The sequence below is a fragment of the Pseudophryne corroboree genome, chromosome 9 (assembly GCF_028390025.1).
Source record: "Pseudophryne corroboree isolate aPseCor3 chromosome 9, aPseCor3.hap2, whole genome shotgun sequence".
NCBI classification, from domain to species: domain Eukaryota; kingdom Metazoa; phylum Chordata; class Amphibia; order Anura; family Myobatrachidae; genus Pseudophryne; species Pseudophryne corroboree.
The window spans coordinates 318,134,755-318,148,280 of record NC_086452.1 but is presented as its reverse complement, the minus strand read 5'-3'; the positions used below and the strand labels follow the sequence as shown (position 1 = coordinate 318,148,280).

Here is a 13,526-nt window from a genome sequence, read left to right as displayed (position 1 = left end):
CAAAAATCTAACTGAGGCTTGGAGGAGGGTCATAGGGGGAGGAGCCAGTGCACACCAGGTAGTCCTAAAGCTTTACTTTTGTGCCCAGTCTCCTGCGGAGCCGCTATTCCCCATGGTCCTTACGGAGTTCCCAGCATCCACTAGGACGTCAGAGAAATGTAGGCTGGTGCACTCCAATGGTGCCAGTGGGATCATGCCAAAATTGTCTTCGCAAATGGCGACATGCTACCTTTTTTTTATATACTTTCTGTATACACAGGGGGCACAGGCATAAGCACCTTGCAGATAAGCTACTTCTGGTCCCACCTATACTACTCTACTCTTTGCTCCTCCACTTGCTGTGCGGTTCCTGGGCAGCTTTTCTCATCCACCTTCATTGTGCCACTGTCTGCAACACTTCCATCCCCTTTGTGTCTGCCTCTGTCTCCAGTTTCGGATATATAACCCTGTTGCCCATGTGGGCCTCTGACCTCTCTTTCTGTTTAGTGCCATCCTCTTATTCTGCTGTAGTTGATTGGAGCCCTGGTGGCTGCCTATCCGAACCAATAGAGATTAACTTTAGGATGACAGGTAAAGCACAATCATCTGAGCAACTGGATAGTAAAGATGTAGGAGGTGTTTCTATTGCATAAAATGACCAATTTCTGTGGGAGAGAGAGATATGTACTTACATTGAGGGTAACCTCACCTTAGACTGGTCCGTGAGATAGCTCTGACAATATAAAAAAAAAAAATTGCATTGATCATTATTATAGGAGTTCTCCTTTTTAGGAATGTATTATTTTTTTCACCTTTTGCTGTTTATATCTATGGAGTATTTTCTTTTCTTTTCTACAGCTCTAATTCATTATGTAGATCTTATATTTAGTACTATATCTGGTTAGTATATTGATTTATATTAATTTAGTTATTATAGCTCTTATTGTTCAGTTATAGTTATTTCGCTTTAAAGCTCTTGTTGTTTATGGCTCTTTTACGTCTGAAAATGAGGTGAAATGTAAATGAATCATCTAAAGCTCTAATAGGTGTTTATGTAAATAGGGATGTGTCTGATATGCAGGATCTCTCTTTGGTCCTTATTATTACTTAAAAAAAAAAAAAAAATAAGAATTTACTTACCGATAATTCTATTTCTCGGAGTCCGTAGTGGATGCTGGGGTTCCTGAAAGGACCATGGGGAATAGCGGCTCCGCAGGAGACAGGGCACAAAAGTAAAGCTTTCCGATCAGGTGGTGTGCACTGGCTCCTCCCCCTATGACCCTCCTCCAAGCCAGTTAGGTACTGTGCCCGGACGAGCGTACACAATAAGGGAGGAATTTTGAATCCCGGGTAAGACTCATACCAGCCACACCAATCACACCGTACAACTTGTGATCTAAACCCAGTTAACAGTATGATAACAGCGGAGCCTCTGAAAAGATGGCTCACAACAATAATAACCCGATTTTTGTAACTATGTACAAGTATTGCAGATAATCCGCACTTGGGATGGGCGCCCAGCATCCACTACGGACTCCGAGAAATAGAATTATCGGTAAGTAAATTCTTATTTTCTCTATCGTCCTAGTGGATGCTGGGGTTCCTGAAAGGACCATGGGGATTATACCAAAGCTCCCAAACGGGCGGGAGAGTGCGGATGACTCTGCAGCACCGAATGAGAGAACTCCAGGTCCTCCTTAGCCAGGGTATCAAATTTGTAGAATTTAGCAAACGTGTTTGCCCCTGACCAAGTAGCTGCTCGGCAAAGTTGTAAAGCCGAGACCCCTCGGGCAGCCGCCCAAGATGAGCCCACCTTCCTTGTGGAATGGGCATTTACATATTTTGGCTGTGGCAGGCCTGCCACAGAATGTGCAAGCTGAATTGTATTACACATCCAACTAGCAATAGTCTGCTTAGAAGCAAGAGCACCCAGTTTGTTGGGTGCATACAGGATAACAGCAAGTCAGTTTTCCTGACTCCAGCCGTCCTGGAACATATTTTCAGGGCCCTGACAACATCTAGCAACTTGGAGTCCTCCAAGTCCCTAGTAGGTGCAAGGCACCACAATAAGCCGGTTCAGGTGAAACACTGACACCACCTTAGGGAGAGAACTGGGGACGCGTCCGCAGCTCTGCCCTGTCCGAATGGACAAACAGATATGGGCTTTTTTGAGAAAAAACCACCAATTTGACACTCGCCTGGTCCAGGCCAGGGCCAAGAGCATGGTCACTTTTCATGTGAGATGCTTCAAATCCACAGATTTGACTGGTTTTAAACCAATGTGATTTGAGGAATCCCAGAACTACGTTGAGATCCCACAGTGCCACTGGAGGCACAAAAAGGGGGTTGTATATGCAATACTCCCTTGACAAACTTCTGGACTTCAGGAACTGAAGCCAATTCTTTCTGGAAGAAAATCGACAGGGCCGAAATTTGAACCTTAATGGACCCCAATTTGAGGCCCATAGACACTCCTGTTTGCAGGAAATGCAGGAAACGACCGAGTTGAAATTTCTTTGTGGGGCCTTCCTGGCCTCACACCACGCAACATATTTTCGCCACATGTGGTGATAATGTTGTGCGGTCACCTCCTTTCTGGCTTTGACCAGGGTAGGAATGACCTCTTCCGGAATGCCTTTTTCCCTTAGGATCCGGCTTTCCACCGCCATGCCGACAAACGCAGCTGCGGTAAGTCTTGGAACAGACATGGTACTTGCTGAAGCAAGTCCCTTCTTAGCGGCAGAGGCCATAAGACCTCTGTAAGCATCTCTTGAAGTTCCGGGTACCAAGTCCTTCTTGGCCAATCCGGAGCCATGAGTATAGTTCTTACTCCTCTACGTCTTATAATTCTCAGCACCTTAGGTATGAGAAGCAGAGGAGGGAACACATACACCGACTGGTACACCCACGGTGTTACCAGAACGTCCACAGCTATTGCCTGAGAGTCTCTTGACCTGGCGCAATACCTGTCCCGTTTTTTGTTCAGACGGGACGCCATCATGTCCACCTTTGGTATTTCCCAACGGTTTACAATCATGTGGAAAAAACTTCCCGATGAAGTTTCCACTCTCCCGGGTGGAGGTCGTGCCTGCTGAGGAAGTCTGCTTCCCAGTTTCCATTCCCGGGATGAAACACTGCTGACAGTGCTATCACATGATTTTCCGCCCAGCGAAAAGTCCTTGCAGTTTTTGCCATTGCCCTCCTGCTTCTTGTGTCGCCCTGTCTGTTTACGTGGGCGACTGCCGTGATGTTTTTCCCACTGGATCAATACCGGCTGACCTTGAAGCAGAGGTCTTGCTAAGCTTAGAGCATTATAAATTTACCCTTAGCTCCAGAATATTTATGTGGAGAAAAATCTCCAGACTTGATCACACTCCCTGGAAATTTTTTCCTTGTGTGACTGCTCCCCAGCCTCTCGGGCTGGGCTCCGTGGTCACCAGCATCCAATCCTGAATGCCGAATCTGCGGCCCTCTAGAAGATGAGCACTCTATAACCACCACAGGAGAGACACCCTTGTCCTTGGATATAGGGTTATCCGCTGATGCATCTGAAGATGCGATCCGGACCATTTGTCCAGCAGATCCCACTGAAAAGTTCTTGCGTGAAATCTGCCGAATGGAATTGCTTCGTAGGAAGCCACCATTTTTACCAGGACCCTTGTGCAATGATGCACTGTTTTTAGGAGGTTCCTGACTAGCTCGGATAACTCCCTGGCTTTCTCTTCCGGGAGAAACACCTTTTTCTGGACTGTGTCCAGAATCATCCCTAGGCACAGCAGACGTGTCGTCGGGATCAGCTGCGATTTTGGAATATTTAGAATCCACCCGTGCTGTTGTAGCAGTATCCTAGATAGTGCTACTCCGACCTCCAACTGTTCCCTGGACTATGCCCTTATCAGGAGATCGTCCAAGTAAGGGATAATTAAGACGCCTTTTCTTCGAAGAAGAATCATCATTTCGGCCATTACCTTGGTAAAGACCCGGGGTGCCGTGGACAATCCAAACGGCAGCGTCTGAAACTGATAGTGACAGTTCTGCACCACGAACCTGAGGTACCCTTAGTGAGAAGGGCAAATTTGGGACATAGAGGTAAGCATCCCTGATGTCCCGGGACACTATATAGTCCCCTTCTTCCTGGTTCGTTATCACTGCTCTGAGTGACTCCATCTTGATTTGAACCTTTGTAAGTGTTCAAAAAATTTTTTAGAATAAGTCTCACCTAGCCTTCTGGCTTCAGTACCACAATATAGTGTGGAATAATACCCCTTTTCTTGTAGTAGGAGGGGTAATTTAATTATCACCTGCTGGGAATACAGCTTGTGAATTTTTTCCCATACTGCCTCCTTGTCGGAGGGAGACCTTGGTAAAGCAGACTTCAGGAGCCTGCGAAGGGGAAACGTCTCGACATTCCAATTTGTACCCCTGGGATACTACTTGTAGGATCCAGGGGTCCTGTACGGTCTCAGCGCCATGCTGAGAACTTGTCAGAAGCGGTGGAACGCTTCTGTTCCTGGGAATGGGCTGCCTGCTGCAGTCTTCTTCCCTTTCCTCTATCCCTGGGCAGATATGATCTTATAGGGACGAAAGGACTGAGGCTGAAAAGACGGTGTCTTTTTCTGCAGAGATGTGACCTAGGGTAAAAACGGTGGATTTTCCAGCAGTTGCCGTGGCCACCAGGTCCGATGGACCGACCCCAAATAACTCCTCTTCCTTTATACGGCAATACAACTTTGTGCCGTTTGGAATCTGCATCACCTGACCACTGTCGTGTCCATAACATCTTCTGGCAGTTATGGACATCGCATTTACTCTTGATGCCAGAGTGCAAATATCCCTCTGTGCATCTCGCATATATAGAAATGCATCCTTTAAATGCTCTATAGTCAATAAAATACTGTCCCTGTCAAGGGTATCAATATTTTTAGTCAGGGAATCCGACCAAGCCACCCCAGCTCTGCACATCCAGGCTGAGGCGATCGCTGGTCGCAGTATAACACCAGTATGTGTGTATATACTTTTTATGATATTTTCCAGCCTCCTGTCAGCTGGTCCTTGAGGACGGCCCTATCTATAGACGGTACCGCCACTTGTTTTGATAAGCGTGTGAGCGCCTTATCCACCCTAAGGGGTGTTTCCCAACTCGCCCTAACTTCTGGCGGGAAAGGGTATACCGCCCATAATTTTCTATCGGGGGGAACCCACGCATCATCACACACTTTATTTAATTTATCTGATTCAGGAAAAACTATGGTAGTTTTTTCACATCCCACATAATACCCTCTTTTGTGGTACTTGTAGTATCAGAAATATGTAACACCTCCTTCATTGCCTTTAACGTGTGGCCCTAATAAGGAATACGTTTGTTTATTCACCGTCGACACTGGACTCAGTGTCTCTGTCTGTGTCTGTGTCGACCGACTAAAGTAAACGGGCGTTTTAAAACCCCTGACGGTGTTTTTGAGACGTCTGGACCGGTACTAATTGTTTGTCGGCCGTCTCATGTCGTCAACCGACCTTGCAGCGTGTTGACATTATCACGTAATTCCCTAAATAAGCCATCCATTCCGGTGTCGACTCCCTAGAGAGTGACATCACCATTACAGGCAATTGCTCCGCCTCCTCACCAACATCGTCCTCCTACATGTCGACACACACGTACCGACACACAGCACACACACAGGGAATGCTCTGATAGAGGACAGGACCCACTAGCCCTTTGGAGAGACAGAGGGAGAGTTTGCCAGCACACACCAAAAACGCTATAATTATATAGGGACAACCTTATATAAGTGTGTTCCCTTATAGCATCTTTTTTATATATTTCTAACGCCAAATTAGTGCCCCCCCTCTCTGTTTTAACCCTGTTTCTGTAGTGCAGTGCAGGGGAGAGTCTGGGAGCCTTCCCTCCAGCCTTTCTGTGAGGGAAAATGGCGCTGTGTGCTGAGGAGATAGGCCCCGCCCCTTTTTCGGCGGCCTCGTCTCCCGCTCTTAACGGATTCTGGCAGGGGTTAAATATCTCCATATAGCCTCCGGAGGCTATATGTGAGGTATTTTTAGCCAAAATAGGTATTCATTTGCCTCCCAGGGCGCCCCCCTCCCAGCGCCCTGCACCCTCAGTGACTGCCGTGTGAAGTGTGCTAAGAGGAAAATGGCGCACAGCTGCAGTGCTGTGCGCTACCTTTAGAAGACTGAGGAGTCTTCTGCCGCCGATTCTGGACCTCTTCTTACTTCAGCATCTGCAAGGGGGCCGGCGGCAAGGCTCCGGTGACCATCCAGGCTGTACCTGTGATCGTCCCTCTGGAGCTGATGTCCAGTAGCCAAGAAGCCAATCCATCCTGCACGCAGGTGAGTTCACTTCTTCTCCCCTAAGTCCCTCGTTGCAGTGATCCTGTTGCCAGCAGGACTCACTGTAAAATAAAAAACCTAAGCTAAACTTTTCTAAGCAGCTCTTTAGGAGAGCCACCTAGATTGCACCCTTCTCGGCCGGGCACAAAAATCTAACTGGCTTGGAGGAGGGTCATAGGGGGAGGAGCCAGTGCACACCACCTGATCGGAAAGCTTTACTTTTGTGCCCTGTCTCCTGCGGAGCCGCTATTCCCCATGGTCCTTTCAGGAACCCCAGCATCCACTAGGACGATAGAGAAAAAACTCTTTCTTAGTTCATTCAGGCTTTGGTTACTTTGTAAAGTGTATTTTTGTATGTGGTTGGTGTGTTGTGTTCTATTCTATTGCTCTGATGCTGTGTGTGTTAGGTTCTAATTATATGGTGGTAGGTGCAAGTAGGGAGCAGCGGATTATGCTAGGTATGCACCTGACCAACAGATCGATCATCTGAACCTGATAATTGGTAAGTGCACATACAATTACCAATCTTCTGCCCGATGTGTCATGCCTGTCCAGCTGAGATGTCATTCACAGGTAGTTCCTGCAGCAAGTGTACAGTCTGTCTGTAGATATATCGGGCATCGGCTATCTTGCAGGGCTGACGCAATATGTCCGAACAAAGTCATTCACAGGTGGTCTGGTCATGTGACCGGCGCTCGGGATCCCGGCGGTTACCATGACAGCACCGGGATCCCGAGCGATCAAAAGTCCTACAGTCGGCATGATTCCCACTAATAGGGACTACTACCACTCGTAGGTGTCAGCTGCACCCACAGAGTGGGAATAGAATCTGTGGCGAGCGCAGTGAGCCACCGAGCCCCTGCATGGCGAGCGCAGCAAGCCCGCAAGGGGCTTTGTGCTCACCCTCCCCGCTGGCATTCTGCGGCCGGGATCCCGGGGTCGGTATGCTGACCACTGAGATCCCCACCGCTGGTCACCCAGCCCCAATCCATTCTCATACTTATTTTGGGTGTACTCACCCGCCGACCATCTCGTGATATATCGGCCGTTCAATTAAATGGCCAAAATGTTAGTCTGTACCCAGCAATAGTCAGGGATGACACAAAAAAATAAAATTAAAGTTTATGTGATGGATACTATTCATAAACTTAAAAACCTCATTAGCACACACTGAAATGGTCTTTTGAGACACGTCTTGTCAAGGATTTGTCGGTGAAGGCTTCACCATGCAAACTCAGCAAATGTTAAGGTGATACACATTACGCCTTTGGGTTATTGGGTTAAGCTTCTTTGGTTATGTCTATCTCAGGGTGGCAATAGCTGGTTTAGACTTTTAAAAAGGATTTTAGATTATTATAAAAAAAAATTCCAATGGACCTGAAGCCTAAATTTGTCAAACGAGCTAGGACATTTGATTCATTGTCATAATTTACACTGCTATGGACTCAGGAAAATATAGCGCTCCTGATTAGGCTTGTGGGGGATGGTAAGCAGTGGCATGACTGCAGCTGCTGCAAGCTCCCAGCTCAATTTCAACTTGTACTGACTCCTCTAACCTTGGCAGATACTGTATTATACAGATCATGGCTGACATGGGTACGGAATACTAATTGTTCAATATTTACTACACAAAAGCAGTATACATGGTATTCTTTCTTTGACTAACTCTAAAACATGGTGAAATTGTATGTGGTACTATATATATTGTATGTGGCACTATTTATTTATTTTTTTGACTTTTTTTCCCCCCTACTACAACCTGTGACCAGTGAACTTCCTGTATATCAGCCCAAGACGTTAATTAGCTAAACTGGGTTCATTGTGGGCTGTATTCTCCATATACTTTGTTTAAAAAACTGCTTTGGACAGAGCTGTCCAGGACAAACGCTGTATCTCTTTAATCCGAGTTCCCCTTTGTATATGGCCACATTAAGGACCACAATGGACCCATATTCCATATATCTTGTATAAAATCTCTTTTGGAAAGAATTGTCCAGGCAAAAGCTGTATTTCTTCATTCGGAGTTCTATTTTGCGTATGATACCTGCCCCTGAAGAAGTCCTTGTCAGGATGAAATGCATAGGAGTGTATCAGTTCAATGTCCATTGTCCAATCCTGTGAGGAACCTATCTCTTGAGCTCACACCTGAATAAGGTGAAGGTGGGAGTTGGTGTCATCTCTCCTGTATTGGGCGTGGCCTACTGTCTTCAAATTGAATTTTATATGCAAGCTGTTTTTTAAATAAAATAAAAAATTGATAGGCCATTTGGCCTCTTTGGGGTGTTTTTAGTGAGAGGGCATCTCCACAGAATTTCCTTTTGTTTCCACCAATTATACCAAAGAAAGGTCGTCATAAGATCTATAATGGTTAGCATTACTGCCTCACTGCACTGAGGTCATGGGTTCGATTCCCACCATGACCCCATCTGTGTGGAGTTTGTATATTCTCCCCATACCTGCGTGGGTTTCCTCCGGTTACTCCAGTTTCCTCCCATAATTGAAAAATATATTGGTAGGTTAATTGGATCCCAACAAAATTAACCCTAGCGTGAATGTGTGTGTGTACATGTGGTAGGGAAAATAAATTGTAAGCTCCACTGGGGCAGGGACTGATGTGAATGCCCAAATATTCTCTGTAAAGTGCTACGGAATGTGTGCGCTATATAAATAATTGGTAATAAAACTAAATAAATAATCTTCAACCAAATATTCTCTCCACAGATGAACATTTAATTCCAAATAGAACAGAATACGCCCTCTGGAACTTTTTTCTGTATACTCAAGAGTCCTGTGACTCCTATAGAGGAAATCAGTTATTATAATAATAGACAATAGCCAATAGCAGAGACATCATATGTTATTCTTCATAATATTTCTAATGTAAGCTGAATAAATGACCTAACGATTTTCTGCATATTGTAAAATAACACGCACTACAATTACATTCATATCATATTCATATACATGACCGACTGCTTGAAAAGGATACAATTTAGCAGGCTGCTGCAGGGACTCTGGAGGTATAATGATATCATCAAAAAAGCCAAGAGACACTGAAGGAAAACAAGAGTGAATTATTACCGTGCCAGCTCTGAAAGATCTTACAGTACAGCGAACATAAGACAGATGTCTTGTTTAATAACATGCTTAATATCATTTCCTACCTAGAGAATGGTCTGTGTACGTTATGATGCCAGATACATAAAATTGCTGGTTCAGTATTGCTATGGCAGATCTCTTGTAGTACAGAATGTAACATATCACACTACAGGTTGAGTATCCCATATCCAAATATTCCGAAATACGGAATATTCCGAAATACGGACTTTTTTGAGTCAGAGTGAGATAGTGAAACCTTTGTTTTCTGATGGCTCAATGTACACAAACTTTGTTTAATACACAAAGTTATTAAAAATATTGTATTAAATGACCTTCAGGCTGTGTGTATAAGGTGTATATGAAACATAAATGAATTGTGTGAATGTAGACACACTTTGTTTAATGCACAAAGTTATAAAAAAATATTGGCTAAAATTACCTTCAGGTTGTGTGTATAAGGTGTATATGAAACGTAAATGCATTCTGTGCTTAGATTTAGGTCCCATCACCATGATATCTCATTATGGTATGCAATTATTCCAAAATACGGAAAAATCCCATATCCAAAATACCCCTGGTCCCGAGCATTTTGGATAAGGGAGACTCAACCTGTATCAGACAGTGTTTGATTCTTAAGGGAATGGACCAAATGGTCATTACACTGGTCTATTATCCAAGGACAAACCACAGCATCAGTTAAAATGGGATGTCTAAAATAGGACAACTCTAAACTTGCTATGCTCATTCATATAAGAAGGAACAAACACCCTTACCATGAACCCCTTCCTGGCTGCAGCCTTTGATTTTTCCCATTAGGATCTCATCAAGAAAAGGATGGAAGACAACATATCGGAAATGAACTGAAAGGCAAGAACACAACACAACACATAAGACCGAACAGAAACATAATTGCCGAGAAATGAAGCGCTGTTGATAGATTTCATATTCTCTATTTCCAATCTAATGGCATGTCACAGTGATCGCGCTGAGACCAAAAAAAAGTGGGTCCCAGGGACCCCTCACTTTTAAAAATTGGGGTCCTACCTGTCCTTTCTGGCTCCCATCGGAATGAAGGTTTTAATTAGTCTTATTAATGATTCAAATATAAAAACACAAACTTGATTTGGACACTACAAAAGTGGTGCAAGGGGGAGGATGGGGTTACGATGCTGCTGGGCTGTGTAGCATGCAGGACACCACACACTATAGACGTAAAAAGACATTTTGGTGCCCTTGTGGCAGTAAGAGAATTGGTGCTCCCTCACCCACACTGTAAACAGCGACAGTGCGCACCAAAGGCGTGCCAACATTTTTTAGGGGTGTGACTTTGTGGGGAATGGGCGTGGTCACATAATAGTATCAATTCAAATTACTCCACACAGTAGTGCCGCTTATACACATTGCACCAGGTAGAACCTCCTATACACACTGAGCCAAGGAGAGCACGTTATACACATTGCGCCAGGCAGAGCACGTTATACACAGTGCACCAGGTAGAGCATGTTATACACATTGCGCCAGCAGAGCACGTTATACACATTGCGCCACACATTGCGCCAGGCAGAACACGTTATACACAGTGCACCAGGTAGAGCAAGTTATACACAGTGCACCAGGTAGAGCACGTTATACACACTGCGCCAGGCAGAGCACGTTATACACATTGCGCCAGGCAGAGCACGTTATACACACTGCGCCAGGCAGAGCACATTATACACATTGCACCAGGCAGAGCACATTATACACATTGCGCCAGGTAGAGCACATTATACACATTGCGCCAGGCAGGGCTTGTTATACACAGTGCACCAGGTAGAGCATGTTATACTAGAGCACGTTATACACCTGCGTCAGGCAGACCACGTTATACACATTGCGCCACACATTGCACCAGGCAGAGCACGTTATACACACTGCGCCAGGCAGAGCACATTATACACATTGCACCAGGCAGAGCACATTATACACATTGCGCCAGGTAGAGCACATTATACACATTGCACCAGGCAGAGCACGTTATACACACTGCACTAGGCAGAGCACATTATACACATTTCACCAGGTAGAGCATGTTATACACATTGCACCAGGCAGAACACGTTATACACATTGCGCCAGGCAGAGCACATTGTGCACATTGCGCCAGGCAGAGCAAGTTATACACAGTGCACCAGGTAGAGCACGTTATACACACTGCGCCAGGCAGAGCACGTTATACACATTGCGCCACACAATGCACCAGGCAGAGCACGTTATACACACTGCGCCAGGTAGAGCATGTTATACACATTGCGCCAGGCAGAGCAAGTTATACACAGTGCACCAGGTAGAGCACGTTATACACACTGCGCCAGGCAGAGCACGTTATACACATTGCGCCACACATTGCGCCAGGCAGAGCACGTTATACACACTGCGCCAGGCAGAGCACATTATACACATTGCACCAGGCAGAGCACATTATACACATTGCGCCAGGTAGAGCACGTTATACACAGTGCGCCAGGTAGAGCATGTTATACACATTGCGCCACACATTGCGCCACACATTGCGCCAGGCAGAGCACGTTATACACAGTGCACCAGGTAGAGCATGTTATACACATTGCGCCAGGCAGAGCACGTTATACACATTGCGCCAGGCAGAGCACATTATGCACATTGCGCCAGGCAGAGCAAGTAATACACAGTGCACCGGGTAGAGCACGTTATACACACTGCATCAGGCAGAGCACGTTATACACATTGCGCCACACATTGCACCAGGCAGAGCACGTTATACACACTGCGCCAGGCAGAGCACATTATACACATTGCACCAGGCAGAGCACATTATACACATTGCACCAGGCAGAGCACATTATACACATTGCGCCAGGTAGAGCACATTATACACATTGCACCAGGCAGAGCACGTTCTACACACTGCACTAGGCAGAGCACGTTATACACATTGCACCAGGCAGAGCACTTAATTATATGATAAAAAAACAGGACAACATTATTAAATAATACATTTTATATATGTAATGGGTTTATGGTGCCGCTATAATAGGAGCCCCGAACTGGATTTAGACCCTACAGTGTTGTGGGGGAGCGAGGGGTGAGAGGGTGACAATGCTGTTGGGCTGTTATCATATCGGAAGTATGCGTTCAGGATCCCGGCTGTCGGGATCCCAGCAGCCGTAATACCGACGCCGAAATCCTGACAGCCGCCAGAATGCCGATGCTGGCATCCCGAGGAGATCAGGATACCAGCAACGATATCCTGGCAGTCAGGATCCTGAAGGTAAGTATGCACTGCCGCCACTGGTTTAGCGTGCACGCGACGGGGGGGGGGGGGGGGGGGGTTAGGATATGGTGTTGGGGAGGTTAGGGTTAGGCTGCAGAGAGGGGGGATAAGTGTTAGGCACTAAGGGGGTTTAGGCTGCGGGAAACGGAGGGTTAGGGGTGGGAGGTTAGGGTACCCTCTGCACCCTTGTCGGCATTGCTGCGATCGGGATGCTGGTGTCGGTATACTGAATGTCGGCATCCTGACCGCCGACTTCGGACACTGGTTTCGAGTCATGCTGCCTGTAATTTATGTGCTGAGTGATCAATTTCAGTGACAATAACTGTGCTGGCTGTCTTTACAGTAACCAGCAGCAACCAACAATAACCAACAGTAACCAACAAAGACAGCCAGCACAGCGAATGTCACTGAAGTTGATCACTCAGCACATAAATTACAGGCAGCATGACTCGAATCCAGTGGTTGTACCCAGTGTCCTCTATGCTGCACAGGTCAGCAGCATCACACCCCCACCCCATGCAACATTTTTGGGATGTTTAACACCTGTTTGCCGGCGCCATGCAGCCCCCATCTCTGCCTTCCCACCGATATGAGCAGCCCCCCAGCCGCCATCGCAAATCCAGCTCACCCTTCCTCAGTGTGATGGCACTTACAGTCCTCGGTCACCGGCGTTCACCTCCCCCCGCAGCACAGTGTATATCGCGCCGCAGAGCCGTCCTCGTACTCTGGGGGTCATTCCGAGTTGTTCGCTCAGTATTTTTTTGTCGCAACGGAGCGATTAGTCGCTAATGCGCATGCGCAATGCCCGCAG

At 46.3% G+C, this 13,526-nt stretch overlaps 1 protein-coding gene across 1 annotated transcript in view; it reads right to left on the bottom strand.

The window, feature by feature from the left end:
- POLR3H (RNA polymerase III subunit H) overlaps window positions 1-13,526 on the bottom strand; it is a 155,559-nt gene that overhangs the window by 34,452 nt on the left and 107,581 nt on the right. The window contains exons 4-5 of the mRNA XM_063940466.1: window positions 10,197-10,283; window positions 9,314-9,377 (exon numbers count right to left, since the gene is read on the bottom strand). Of these exons, the coding sequence (XP_063796536.1) occupies window positions 9,314-9,377; window positions 10,197-10,283 (151 nt within the window). The remainder of the gene's footprint in view (window positions 1-9,313; window positions 9,378-10,196; window positions 10,284-13,526) is intronic.